The 14,091-nt window shown below is 41.2% G+C and overlaps 1 protein-coding gene across 7 annotated transcripts in view; it reads left to right on the top strand.

Annotated features, from left to right (window-relative positions):
* UBR3 (ubiquitin protein ligase E3 component n-recognin 3) overlaps positions 1 to 14,091 on the top strand; it is a 282,358-nt gene that overhangs the window by 255,085 nt on the left and 13,182 nt on the right. The window contains exon 37 of one of the 7 annotated variants that reach the window (XM_030916530.1): positions 8,713 to 8,820. The exons of the other annotated variants lie outside the window; for them this stretch is intronic. Coding sequence (XP_030772390.1) covers positions 8,713 to 8,784 — 72 coding nt within the window. The 3' untranslated portion in view covers positions 8,785 to 8,820. The remainder of the gene's footprint in view (positions 1 to 8,712; positions 8,821 to 14,091) is intronic. 7 annotated transcript variants of the gene reach the window in all.

Raw genomic sequence — 14,091 nt, 5'->3', positions numbered from 1 at the left:
ACATTGAACATGGTTTATATATTCATTTAGTCAGGTGTTTTAATACTCTTTTGGGGGGGTGGGGGAAGATAGTCTCACTCTGCTGTCTAGGCTGGAGTGCAGTGGCACAGTCTCAGCTCACTTCAACCTCCACCTCCTGGGTTCAAGCGATTCTTGTGCATCAGCCTCCCAAGTAGCTGAGATTACAGGTGTGCACCACCACACCCGGCTAGTGTTCTTGTATTTTTAGTGGAGACAGGGTTTCACCATGTTGGTCAGGCAGGCTGGTCTCAAATTCCTGGCCTCAAGTGATCGCCCCCCTCAGCTCCCAAAGTGCTGGGATTACAACACTTTTAATAGAATTTTACATCGTCCATGTCTGGAGCATTTTTTTTTTTTTTTTGGTAAAGCTAATTAATCCTAGAGGTTTTATGGTTGTGATTTCTATTTAAATGGTATCTTCTGTTACATTATCTGATTAATTTTTACTGGCATGTAAGAATACCATTGATTTTTGTATAGTCTTGTGACTGGCCACTTGCCAAAGTTTTTTGTTCTAATAATTTACCTTTTTATTATTTTAGGTATTCTATATGATCATATAATCTGAAAATAATATATGTCCCGTTTTAAGTCTTTATTTCTCTGTTGTCTTAGTGCACATCTAGTACTATTTTGAGCCGTGGAAGTGATAGGTAGTGCCCCCCTCCCCAAAATGCTTCTGTGTTTCCCATGCCTTTTTTTTTTTTTTTGCTTTTATTATAAATAGAATCATTTAAGAGTTATGTTTTCTATGTGTTGCTAAAATGTAGAAACTTAATTGGAATTTTTGAACATTAATCTTAGAAACTTAGCTGTCTTGCTAAATTCAGTTATTCTTTCTAATAGTCTGGAGACTGTCAAGCTTAACAGTACATTTTTTCTTTTTTGGGGAACATTTTTTATTATTATTATACTTTAAGTTCTAGGGTACATGTGCACAACGTGCAGGTTACATATGTATACATGTGCCATGTTGGTGTGCTGCACCCATTAACTCGTCATTTACATTAGGTATATCTCCTAATGCTATCCCTCCTCACTCCCCACAATAGGACCTGGTGTATGATGTTCCCCTTCCTGTGTCCAAGTGATCTCATTGTTCAGTTCCCACCTATGAGTGAGAACGTGCGGTATTTGGTTTTCTGTTCTTGCGATAGTTTGCTGAGAATGATGGTTTCCAGCTGCATCCATGTCCCTACAAAGGACACGAACTCATCCTTTTTTATGGCTGCATAGTATTCCATGGTGTATATGTGCCACACTTTCTTAATCCAGTCTGTCACTGATGGACATTTGGGTTGATTCCAAGTCTTTGCTATTGTGAATAGTGCCACAATAAACATGCGTGTGCATGTGTCTTTATAGCAGCATGATTTATAATCCTTTGGGTATATCCCCAGTAATGGGATGGCTGGGTCAAATGGTATTTCTAGTTCTAGATCCTTGAGGAATCACCACACTGTTTTCCACAATGGATGAACTAGTTCACAGTCCCACCAACAGTGTAAAAGTGTTCCTATTTCTCCACATCCTCTCCAGCACCTGTTGTTTCCTGATTTTTTAATGATTGCCATTCTAACTGGTGTGAGATGGTATCTCGTGGTTTTGATTTGCATTTCTCTGATGGTGAGTGATGATGAGCATTTTTTCATGTGTCTGTTGGCTGTATGAATGTCTTCTTTTGAGAAGTGTGTTCATATCCTTTGCCCACTTTTTGATGGGGTTGTTTTTTTCTTGTAAATTTGATTGAGTTCTTTATAGGTTCTGGATATTAACCCTTTGTCAGATGAGTAGATTGCAAAAGTTTTCTCCTATTCTGTAGGTTGCCTGTTCACTCTGATGGTAGTTTCTTTTGCTGTGCAGAAGCTCTTTAGTTTAATGAGATCCCATTTGTCAATTTTGGCTTTTGTTGCCATTGCTTTTGGTGTTTTAGACATGAAGTCCTTGCCCATGCCTATGTCCTGAATGGTATTACCTAGGTTTTCTTCTAGGGTTTTCATGGTGTTAGGTCTAACATTTAAGTGTCTAATCCATCTTGAATTAATTTTTGTATAAGGAGTAAGGAAAGGATCCAGTTTCAGCTTTCTACTTAGGGCTAGCCACTTTTCCCAGCACCATTTATTAAATAGGGAATCCTTTCCCCATTTCTTGTTTCTCTCAGGTTTGTCAAAGATCAGATGGCTGTAGATGTGTGGTATTATTTCTGAGGGCTCTGTTCTGTTCCATTGGTCTATAGCTCTGTTTTGGTACCAGTACCATGCTGTTTTGGTTACTGTAGCCTTGTAGTATAGTTTGAAGTCAGGTAGCGTGATGCCTCCAGCTTTGTTCTTTTGGCTTAGGATTGTCTTGGCAATGTGGGGTCTTTTTTGGTTCCATATGAACTTTAAAGCAGTTTTTTCCAATTCTGTGAAGAAAGTCATTGGTAGCTTAATGGGGATGGCATTGAATCTATAAATTACCTTGGGCAGTATGGCCATTTTCACAATATTGATTCTTCCTATCCATGAGCATGGTATGTTCTTCCATTTGTTTGTGTCCTCTTTGATTTCACTGAACAGTGGTTTGTAGTTCTCCTTGAAGAGGTCCTTTACATCCCTTGTAAGTTGGATTCCTAGGTATTTTGTTCTCTTTGAAGCTATTGTGAATGGGAGTTCATTCATGATTCGGCTCTCTGTCTATTACTGGTGTATAAGAATGCTTGTGATTTTTGCACATTGATTTTATATCCTGAGACTTTGCTGAAGTTGCTTATCAGCTTAAGGAGATTTTGGGCTGAGACGATGGGGTTTTCTTAAATATACAATCATGTCATCTGCAAACAGGGACAATCTGACTTCTTCTTTTCCTAACTGAATACCCTTTCTTTCTTTCTCTTGCCTGATTGTCCTAGCCAGAACTTCCAACACTATGTGGAATAGGAGTGGTGAGAGAGGGCATCCCTGTCTTGTGCCAGTTTTCAAAGGGAATGCTTCCAGTTTTTGCCCATTCAGTATGATATTGGCTGTGGGTTTGTCATACATAGCTCTTACTATTTTGAGATAAGTTCCATCAATACCAAATTTATTGAGCGTTTTTAGCATGAAGGGCTGTTGAATTTTGTCAAAGGCCTTTTCTCCATCTATTGAGATAATCATGTGGTTTTTGTCTTTTGTTCTGTTTATATGCTGGATTACGTTTATTGATTTGTGAATGTTGAACCAGCCTTGCACCCCAGAGATGAAGCCCACTTGATCATGGTGGATAAGCTTTTTGATGTGCTGCTGGATTCTGTTTGCCAGTATTTTATTGAGGATTTTCACTTCAGTTTCCATGTAGTTGACCGGTTTTGATTGAGTTTCTTAGTCCTGAGTTCTAGTTTGATTGCACTGTGGTCTGAGAGACAGTTTGTTATAATTTCTCTTCTTTTACATTTGCTGAGGAGTGCTTTACTTCCAATTATGTGGTCAATTTTGGAATAAGTGTGATGTGGTGCTGAGAAGAATGTATATTCTGTTGATTTGGGGTGGAGAGTTCTGTAGAAGTCTATTAGGTCCACTTGGTGCAGAGTTGAGTTCAATTCCTGGATATCCTTGTTAACTTTCTGTTTCGTTGATCTGTCTAATGTTGACAGTGGGGTCTTAAAGTCTCCCATTATTATTGTATGGGAATCTAAGTCTCTTTGTAAGTCTCAAAGGACTTGCTTTATGAATCTGAGTGCTCCTGTATTGGGTGCATATATATTGAGGATAGTTAGCTCTTCTTGATGAATTGATCCCTTTACCATTATGTAATACCCTTCTTTGTCTCTTTTGATCTTTGATGGTTTAAAGTCTGTTTTATCAGAGACTAGGATTGCAACCCCTGCTTTTTTTTGTTGTCCATTTGCTTGGTAGATCTTCCTCCATCCCTTTATTTTGAGCCTATGTGTGTCTCTGCATGTGAGATGGGTCTCCTGAATATAGCAAACTGATGGGTCTTGACTCTTTATCCAATTTGCCAGTCTGTGTCTTTTAATTGGACCATTTAGTCCATTTACATTTAAGGTTAATATTGTTATGTGTGAACTTGATCCTGTCATTATGATATTAGCTGGTTATGTTGCTCTCTAGTTGATGCAGTTTCTTCAAGCGTCGATGGACTTTACATTTTGACATGTTTTTGCAATGACTGGTACCGGTTGTTCCTTTCCATGTTTAGTGCTTCCTTCAGGATCTCTTGTAAGGCAGGCCTGGTGGTGACAAAATCTTTAAGCATTTGCTTGTCTGTAAAGGATTTTATTTCTCCTTCACTTATGAAACTTAGTTTGCCTGGATATGAAATTCTGGGTTGAAAATTCTTTTCTTTAAGAATGTTGAATATTGGCCCCCACTCTCTTCTGGCTTGGAGAGTTTCTGCCACGAGATCTTTTGGTCTGATGGGCTTCCCTTTGTATGTAACCCGACCTTTCTCTCTGGCTGCCCTTAACATTTTTTCCTTCATTTCAACTTTGGTGATTCTGACAATTATGTGTCTTGGAGTTGCTCTTCTCTGGGAGTATCTTTGTGGTGGTCTCTGTATTTCCTGAATTTGAATGTTGGCCTGCCTTACTAGGTTGGGGAAGTTCTCCTGGATGATATCCTGGAGAGTGTTTTCCAACTTGGTTCCACTTTCCCTGTCATTTTCAGGCACACCAATCAGACATAGGTTTGGTCTTTTCACATAATCCCATATTTCTTGGAGGCTTTGTTCATTTCTTTTTACTCTTTTTTTCTCTACATTTCTCTTCTCGCTTCATTTCATTCATTTGATCTTCAGTCATTGATACTCTTTCTTCCAGTTGATCGAGTCAGTTACTGAAGCTAGTGCATTTTTCACGTAGTTCTCATGTCATGGTTTTCATCTCTATCAGTTCTTTTATGGTCTTCTCTGCATTGATTATTCTAGTTATCAATTCATCCATTCTTTTTTCAAGGTTTTTAGTTTCTTTGTGCTGGTTACGTAGTTCCTCCTTTAGCTCTGAGAAGTTTGATCGACTGAAGCCTTCTTCTCTCAACTTGTCAAAGTCATTCTCCATCCAGCTTTGTTTCGTTGCTGGTGATGAGCTGTGTTCCTTTGAAGGGGGAGATGTGCTCTGATTTTTTGAATTTCCAGCTTTTCTGCAGTGCTTTTTCCCCATCTTTGTGGTTTTATCTGCCTTTGGTCTTTGATGATGGTGTGGGTGTCCTTTTTGTTTGTTAGTTTTCCTTCTAACAGTCAGGACCCTCAGCTGCAGGTCTGTTGGAGTTTGCTTGAGGTCCACTCCAGACCCTGTTTGCCTGTGTATCAGCAGCGGAGGCTGCAGAAGATAGAATATTGCTGAACACTGAGTGTTGCTGTCTGTCTGATTCTTACTCTGGAAGCTTCGTCTCAGAGATGTACCCAGCCGTGTGAGGTGTGAGGTGTCGGTCTGCACCTAGTGGGGGATGTCCCCCAGTTAGGCTACTCAGGGGTCAGGGACCCATTTGAGCAGGCAGTCTGTCCATTCTCAGATCTCAAAACTCCGTGCTGGGAGAACCACTGCTCTCTTCAAAGCTGTCAGACAGGGACTTTTACATCTGCAGAGGTTTCTGCTGCTTTTTGTTTAGGTACGCCCTGTCCCCAGAGGTGTAGTCTACAGTGGCAGGCAGGCCTCCTTGAGCTGTGGTGGGCTCTACCCAATTCGAGCTTCCCAGCAGCTTTGTTTATCTACTTAAGCCTCAGCAATGGCGGGCGCCCCTCCCCCAGCCTCGCTGCAGCCTTGCAGTTAGATCTCAGACTGATGTGCTAGCAATGAGGGAGGCTCCGTGGGTGTGGGACCCTCCAGGCCAGGTGTGGGATATAATCTCCTGGTGTGCCGTTTGCTATTGCTAAGACCCTTGGTAAAGCACAGTATTAGGGTGGGAGTTACCCGATTTTCCAGGTGTTGTGCGTCTCAGTTTCCCTTGGCTAGGAAAAGGAATTCCCTTCCCCCTTACACTTCCCAGGTGAAGCGATGCCTCGCCCTGCTTCAGCTCCCACTGGTTGGGCTGCACCCGCTGACCAGCACTGACTGTCTGACACGCCCCAGTGAGATGAACCTGGTACCTCAGTTGAAAATGCAGAAATCACCCGTCTTCTGTGTTGCTCACGCTGGGAGCTGGAGGCTGGAGCTGTTCCTATTTGGCCATCTTGGGCGCCCCCAGCAATACATTTTTTAATCAAACATTTTGTTAAGCATAGCAAATAATCAAGAATGGTAACTAGATGTTCTAACACAGCAAGCTTGTCCTCCACAGTAATCTATTAGACTTCCTAATTTAGTGAAATATCTTAGTCTAGCACTATTTCTACTACCGTGTTAGGACTAATGATAGTAACCTGCATAGTTCCATTATCTTTTCCTTCTTCTTAAATGAATCTGTCTCTTTTATTCTCTAACTCTGGAATTCTAAATAGAGCAGCTTCATGTAACTTCCAAGTTCCGTAGCATTGTTTTTAAAGTAGTTTGTGTATGTGCATTTTTATTGGAAGAAAATAGTTATAAGATTCTCACAGGGGCTTATTATCTAGCCCCCCCACCTCCATAAATCTTGAAGAACATTTATATATCTCCTTTATTTTTTTCTTCTTCTGTCAAAATAATTTTCCCATGAAAAATGATAGCTAGCATGTACTACATTGACTACATGCTAAGTACTGTTTAAGTGCTTTGCATTTTTATCCTTTTAAACTTCATTATAGGCCAGGCGCAGTGGCTCACGCCTGTAATCCCAGCACTTTGGCAGGCCGAGGCGGGCAGATCATGAGGTCAGGAGATCGAGACCATCCTCGCTAACACGGTGAAACTGCATCTCTACTAAAAATACAAAAATTAGCTGGGCGTCTGTAATCCCAGCTACTCGGGAGGCTGAGGCAGGAGAATGGCATGAACCCGGGAGGCGGAGCTTGCAGTGAGCCGAGATGGCACCAGTGCACTCCAGCCTGGGAGACAGAGCGAGACTCCGTCTCTAAAAATAATAATAATAATAATAATAATAATAATAGTAAACCTCATTATAACTGAGAGGTAGCTGTTATCATTTTCCAGACAAGGAAGCAGGCACACAGAGATGAGGTAACTTACTTAAGATTTACACCTTGTAAGTAAAGCAGGCAGAATTTGAAAACATTTAGTTTGAACCCAGACCCTACACTACTAACATCTGGACCCAGGCTACGCTGTTCTTTGCCACACAAAAGCATTTTTTGAGAAACATAGGTAATTTTCTAGTATTAAATCTGTAAAAACTACTATAATATTGCTTACTGTACTCCCTTTGATCTCAATCTAACTATCAAAACTCCACTAGAGACATTTCTTATAATAATATGGTGATCTATTTATTGGTAGTTGGATATACATAATCGGATAGCAAAAAAATTAAAACATCTTAAGCATTAATCAATGAGAAATTGGCTAAATTGTGGTTTATTCATACAATGGAATACTCTGTAGTAAAGAATAGAAAGTTTTCTATATTGTTACATGGAAAGAGCTCAGAGATGAATAACTAAAGGTTAGGCATAAATTCAGATAGGGGAGAAATAGTGGTATTTATATTGCTTATATAAGTGTAAGATACTCTGGAAAGATACATAAATTACGTCTAGTCGTAGAAGTTGGGTTAGTGAATGTAAGATTTGGAGAAGAGGGTGAAGAGACTTTTTTGCTAATGATATTTTTTTTTCTTGATTTTTAAACAGCACAGATACATTATTGCAACAATTAAATTTACAGAAAATAAAAAATGTATTTTGGGGGGAATAATGTTTTCACATTTTTTCAACATTCAAACAGTGCAAAAAGACTGAAAAAATTTCCCTTTTACCCCTTTCCCTAGCCACTCAGTAGTTGCTATCAATCACTATCTGTTTCCTTTTTTTTATTCCATAGACATTTTATGCCTATACAAATTCATGTGTGTGAAGGTATATTTTTTTTCTTTTAGCTCTCTTTTTGCACACTGTTCCACACCTTGCATTTTTCTGCTATTAATATATCTTGGAGACCATTTCATATTCAGTACATGAAGATCTTCCTCATTCTGTTTCACAGCTTCAGAACATTTCATTATATGATATATTGAGTGTATTTAATCAGTCCACTGTTAACATTGGGATTATTTCCAATCCTTTGCCATTGATAAATGATACCACAGTGAATAATGTACATATATGTTATTTTGCATTTTTTCAATTATATTTTTAGGATAAATTCTTAGGAGTGATTTGCTGTGTCAACAGTTGCATACATTTATAGTTTTAACGGTTATTGTAAAACTGCCCTTCATTGAATTTTACCAATTTATGTGAGTACCAGTAATGTGTAAGTTACCCTATTGTAAGTTACTTTGTGTTATAAAACTATTTGATCCTTGCTTTGAGCTCGTTTGTCTGGGTACAAAAGATCACTCAGTGTAGCAACTCAGTGTAGTTTTAATTTCTCCTGATGTTGAGCATTTTCCATAGTTGAGCCATTTGTATTTTCTTTTTTTTTGGACTGTTATTAAAACTTTGCTTTATTTTTCTATTGAATCAAGCACTAGCTACCAGTTACAGTTAGTTTTATTGTGCCTTCCAAACGCACAGTTAGCTTTGCTTTATCAGTAACCAAATAATAAACTAGGTCCCAATGGTTATATCCACACATCTAGACTGTTCAAGGTGATCAGGAACTCTTTTATTTGTGTGCTTTAGCTTTTAGTTCTTGGTTGTATCTCCAAATACGAAAAAGCTGAGAGGCTCCTGCTGTCCCCACAAAGAAATTAACAGCAAACAGACTCCAATTTTTTGGAATAATTACAAGTGAGTATCTTGACCAAATAAACCCTGTAGCCATCAAAACAGCAGACTGAGCTGTGCTAAGTTTTTCTGCAGGTCTGGCCATATCAGCCAATCTAGCACACACCAACCCCCATTTCATAATTGGAGCCCAGAAAAAAACTGTTCTGGGACCTGCTGGATGGTTGTACAACGGCCTCAATTTCTCGGGCAGCATCAGCTCCACTTGATCGAGGAGCTGGTGGTAGGTGGCCCGCAGGCCTCGGGCACCGGAGGCCGACATCTCCGCCGACGGATCGTGAGCAGCCAGGTGGGAGCGTGGCTCTATTCTCGTCCCTGGCTGACAACAAAGGGGAGCTAGTCCCTTTTCCTTGCCACGACGCCTGGCGTCCGCCTCTCGCCTGGAGAGCCCTTCCCGTGGCTCTCCCTGCCCCGCTGTGAACCAAAAAGCTGAGGCCCACGGCCGCGCCCCCGCGCCCCCGCGCCCCCGCCCCGCGCCCCCGCGCCCCGCGCCCCCGCGCCCCGCGCCCCCGCGCCCCGCGCCCCCGCGCCCCGCGCCCCCGCGCCCCCGCCCCCCGCCCCCGCCCCCGCGCCCCGCGCCCCCCGCGCCCCGCGCCCCCGCGCCCCGCGCCCCCGCGCCCCGCGCCCCCGCGCCCCGCGCCCCCGCCGCCCCCGCCCCCCGCGCCCCGCGCCCCCGCGCCCCGCCCCCCGCGCCCCGCCCCCCGCGCCCCGCGCCCCCCGCCCCGCGCCCCCCCGCGCCCCGCGCCCCCGCGCCCCGCGCCCCCGCGCCCCCGCCCCCGCGCCCCCGCCCCCCGCGCCCCGCGCCCCCGCGCCCCGCGCCCCCGCGCCCCGCGAAGGTTGAGGGGGCGGAGGCTGGCAATGGCCCGTCCCTGGCCCGCCGCCGGCCCCGTGAAGGAGAGAGGGAGGAGGAGCCTTGGCAACAGGTGCCAAAATAATCACCTCACCGAGTCCGCGCAGCGCCCTAGTGGCAGCGAGCTTGCGCTGGCAGAGCTGCCCGCCAGGATTGGCCCGCCCCGAGGCGTGGGCGGGGTCGAGCGGAAACCTCTTCTTTCTCTCCCCTCTTCCCCCGCCCTCGAGGCCATGTTAGAGAAGGGAAAGTGAAGCTGCGCCGGTTCTTCTGTTCCTTAACTTGAATTAAGCAGACCTGTAGTTAAAATGGGCTTTTCGGGCCTTCAATGCCTAAAGATGATGCTGCACCATTCTGTTGCTTCTTTTGACTGGAAGCTCGTGAGCGAGAGACTACAGAATTGAGTCGCTTCTCTCTCTACTCCTTTTATCCTTAGCGACTTAAGAATCTGGTTAGAGTGGCCCGAATGCATTCTTCCAGGGTGAGGGCAGCTGCGGCACACACCAGCCTCAGTCCCCAGGGTGATCGTCATCTCACGAGAAAAAGCCCATTTGTATTTTCTTTACTATGACACACTTGTTATATAATATGTCTTTTGAAAATATTTGATTTTTTAAAAAGTCATCACCTCATGAGTTTTTGTTTAGAATAATCTGTCACCTTCGTCCAAGTCAAAAACTGAGAAAATTTTATTTTATAAATGTTTCTTGCAGTAGGTTTTTTTCATCTTAGTAACCAACATTTGGACTTAAGGTCTGCTTCATATGAGAGGCCAAGTAATACTGAAATATATCCTATGAGGTCTAGGGGAAAAAAATGTATTTATGTAGATCTTTGTTAATTTTTATTCATTGTTGGGTTTCCTATCATAAGCTGGAAAAATGTTGCTATTTTTCTACCATTGGCAGTTCCCATCTTCCCAGGTTATTTTGTGCATTGCATGTAACAAATTCCCTCTCTCAATAGAGCAAGAAGATACAAAAATTGTAAACATATATGCACAAAACAACAGTGCTCCAAATTACATAAATAAATGACAGAATTGAAAGAAGAACTAGACAAATTGAAAGAAGAACTAGAAAACAGTTATAGCTGGAGACTTCAATGTGCCTTCTTAGTAATCAATAACAAGTAGAGAGGAAATCAACTAGGATAAAAGAGACCTGAACAACACTATTATGACGTAACTACATCTATAACTTCTCCAACAAACAGTAGAATATATATTATATACAACTACACATGGAATATTGTTCATTAGAATAAACCATATGTCAAGTCGTAAAGTATCAATTTTCAAAGAAGTTATAGAGCATTTTTTTGACCACACAGAATTAAATTAGAAATTAATAACAGAAAATCATCAAATCTGTGATAAGCATCATAATTCTAAGTAATTTGTGGATCAAAGCAGAAATCACAGGGAAATTAGAAAAGATCTTTTTTCTTTTTTTTTTTTTTTTTGAGATGGAGTCTTGCTCATCACCCAGGCTGGAGTGCAGTGGCGTGATCTCGGCTCACTGCAAGCTCCGCCTCCCGGGTTCACGCCATTCTCCTGTCTCAGCCTCCCGAGTAGCTGGGACTACAGGCGCCTGCCAATGCGCCCGGCTAATTTTTTGTATTTTTAGCAGAGACGGGGTTTCACCGTCTTAGCCAGGATGGTCTCGATATCCTGACCTTGTGATCCACCCGCCTCGGCCTCCCAAAGTGCTGGGATTACAGGCGTGAGCCACCGCGCCCGGCCCTTTTTCTTTTTTTTTTTTGAGACAGCGTTTCCCTCTGTTGCCCAGGCTCAAGTGTAGTGGTGTGATCTCAGCTGACTGCAACCTCTGCTGCCTGGGTTCAAGCATTTCTCCTCCCTCAGAGTCCTGAATAGCTGGGATTACAGGTGCCCAACACCATACCTGGCTAATTTTTTTATTTTTAGTAGAGATGGGGTTTCACCACGTTGGGCAGGCTGGTCTTGAACTCCTGACCTCAAGTGACCCACCCACCTTGACCTCCCCAAGTGCTGGGATTACAGGCGTGAGCCACCTCACCCAGCCTAGAAAATATTTTTAACTGAGTAAAAATGTAAACACAATATACTGAAATTGTGGGATCCAGCTAAAGCAGTTCTTAGAGGGATATTTGTCACTTCAGATACTTTTTTTAAAATAAGAAGGGCCAGGTACAGTGGCTCACGCCTGTAATCCCAGCACTTTGGGAGGCCAAGGAGTTTGAGACCAGCCTGGCCAACATGGTAAAACCCTGTCTCTACTAAAAATACAAACATTAGCTGGGCATGGTGGTGCGCACCTGTAGTCCCAGCTACTCAAGAGGCTGAGGCAGGAGAATCACTTGAACTTGGAAGGCAGAGGTTGCAGTGAGCGGAGATTGCACCACTGCACTCCAGCCTGGGCGACAGAGCGAGACTCTGTCTCAATAAATAAATAAATACATACATACATAAAAATTAAAAAGAAGAAATATCTAAATCATTATTTAAGTTTCTACCATATGAAGCTAGAAATAGAGCAAATTAGACCTAAAGCAAGTAAAAGAAAGGAAATAATAAAAATCAGAACAGAAATCAATGAAGTTGTAATGGCAAAACAGTAGAGAAAATCAATGAGTCCAAAATCTGGTTCTTTGCAAAGGTCTGTAAAATGGATAAACCTAGATGACAGGAGCTCAGCTGAACTGGAAGAGAGCTGATTGATAATGAAAAAAAAGGAGGTGGTACAAATTACCAATATCAGGAATGAAAGAGAAGAAGACATCCATATTGAGCCATAAGAGAATATATGGATAACATTTGCCAATAAATTTGACAAGTTAGATAAAATGGATAAATTTCTTGAAAGATACAGATTACTAAAACTGACTCAAGAAATAGAAAATCTGAATATATCTATACCAAGAAAATTAATTTAGTTATCAAATTTATATAATTGTTACTCATCCAGAAAAGAAACATCAAGAACTTTATAGCAACAAAGATAACATTGTGGTAAACTCTATGAGACATTTAAGGAAGAAATTGTACCAATACTCTTGAACCTATCTCAGAAAATAAAGGAAGAAGGAACACTTCTGAACTCAATTTATGAGGCCAGTTTTATCCTGATAATTTGAACCAGGCATTATGAAAAAACCTACAAACCCATGTCTCCCATGAACATAGAAGCAAAAGCCTTCACAAAATATTAGCAATAGAAAGGATAATACACTATAATCAAATGGGTATTTTTCTTTTAGCTTTATTGAGGTATAGGAAATATTTGAGTTATAAATATTAAGGACAAGTAAAAATTATATGTATTTATCATATACAATGTGTAATGTTTTGATATATGTATACATTGTATATGATGACCACAATCAGGCTAATTAACATATTCATCATCTCACATAGTTATGTTTTCTGATGAGAACATTTAAGATCTACTGTTAGCAAATTTCAAGTATACAATACAGTATTATTAAATGTAGTCACCATGCTATATGTTACCTCTCCAGAACTTATTCATCTTATAACAGAGTTTGTATCCTTTGACCAACATCTCCCCATTTCTCCCAGACCCTGGTAACCACCATTCTACTCTGCTTCTACTTTTTAAGATTCCAGTATGAGATCATGCAGTATTTGTCTCTCGGTGACTAGCTTATTTCATTTAACATAGTGTCCTTCAGATTCATTCATGTTGTGACAAATGACAGCATTTCCTTCTTTTCTTAGGTTGAGTAATATTTCATGTGTATACAGTCATCCCTCATTATCTGTAGGGTTCCAGGAACCCCCCCTCCCCTGCAGATACTAAAAGCCTTAGATGTTCAAGTCCCTTACATAAAATAGTGTAGTATTTGTTTATAACATGCACACCCTCCCATATATTTTAAATCATCTCTACCCTAGATTACTTATAATACCTAATATAATATAAATGCTATACAAATAATTATATCGTATTATTTGTATTTTATTTTTTTTAATATTTTTGATGTGTGGCTGGTTGTGGAACTCATGAATACAGAGGGCTATTTTTTTATTCACTCATCCATCAATGGACTCTTAGGTTGATTAATATCTTTGCTATTGTAAGTAATGCTGCATTGAACATGAGCATGACCAAATGGGTTTATCCTGGAATGCACAGTTGGTTTGACAACAAAAGTGAATTAATTTAGTTCGCATATTAATTGGATAAATGGGAGAAAAACCATATGATCATTTCATTTGTCAAAGAAAAGCATTTAGCAAAACCTAATGTCCTTTCATGGTAAAAACACTCACAAAGCTAGGAGTAGAAGGGGATTTTCTCAGCCTGATAAAGAACATATCAAAAACTCTTAGCTAACATCATACTTAATAGTGAAAGACAGGAACAAGATTGGAACAAGACAAGGATGCCTGCTCTCACCACTTTTCAGCATTGTACTAAATT

This window comes from Rhinopithecus roxellana, chromosome 14 (genome assembly GCF_007565055.1).
Source record: "Rhinopithecus roxellana isolate Shanxi Qingling chromosome 14, ASM756505v1, whole genome shotgun sequence".
In the NCBI taxonomy this organism is placed as follows: Eukaryota; Metazoa; Chordata; class Mammalia; order Primates; family Cercopithecidae; genus Rhinopithecus; species Rhinopithecus roxellana.
Note: the sequence above shows the minus strand (reverse complement) of the source record. Positions and strands in the feature narration are given on the sequence as shown.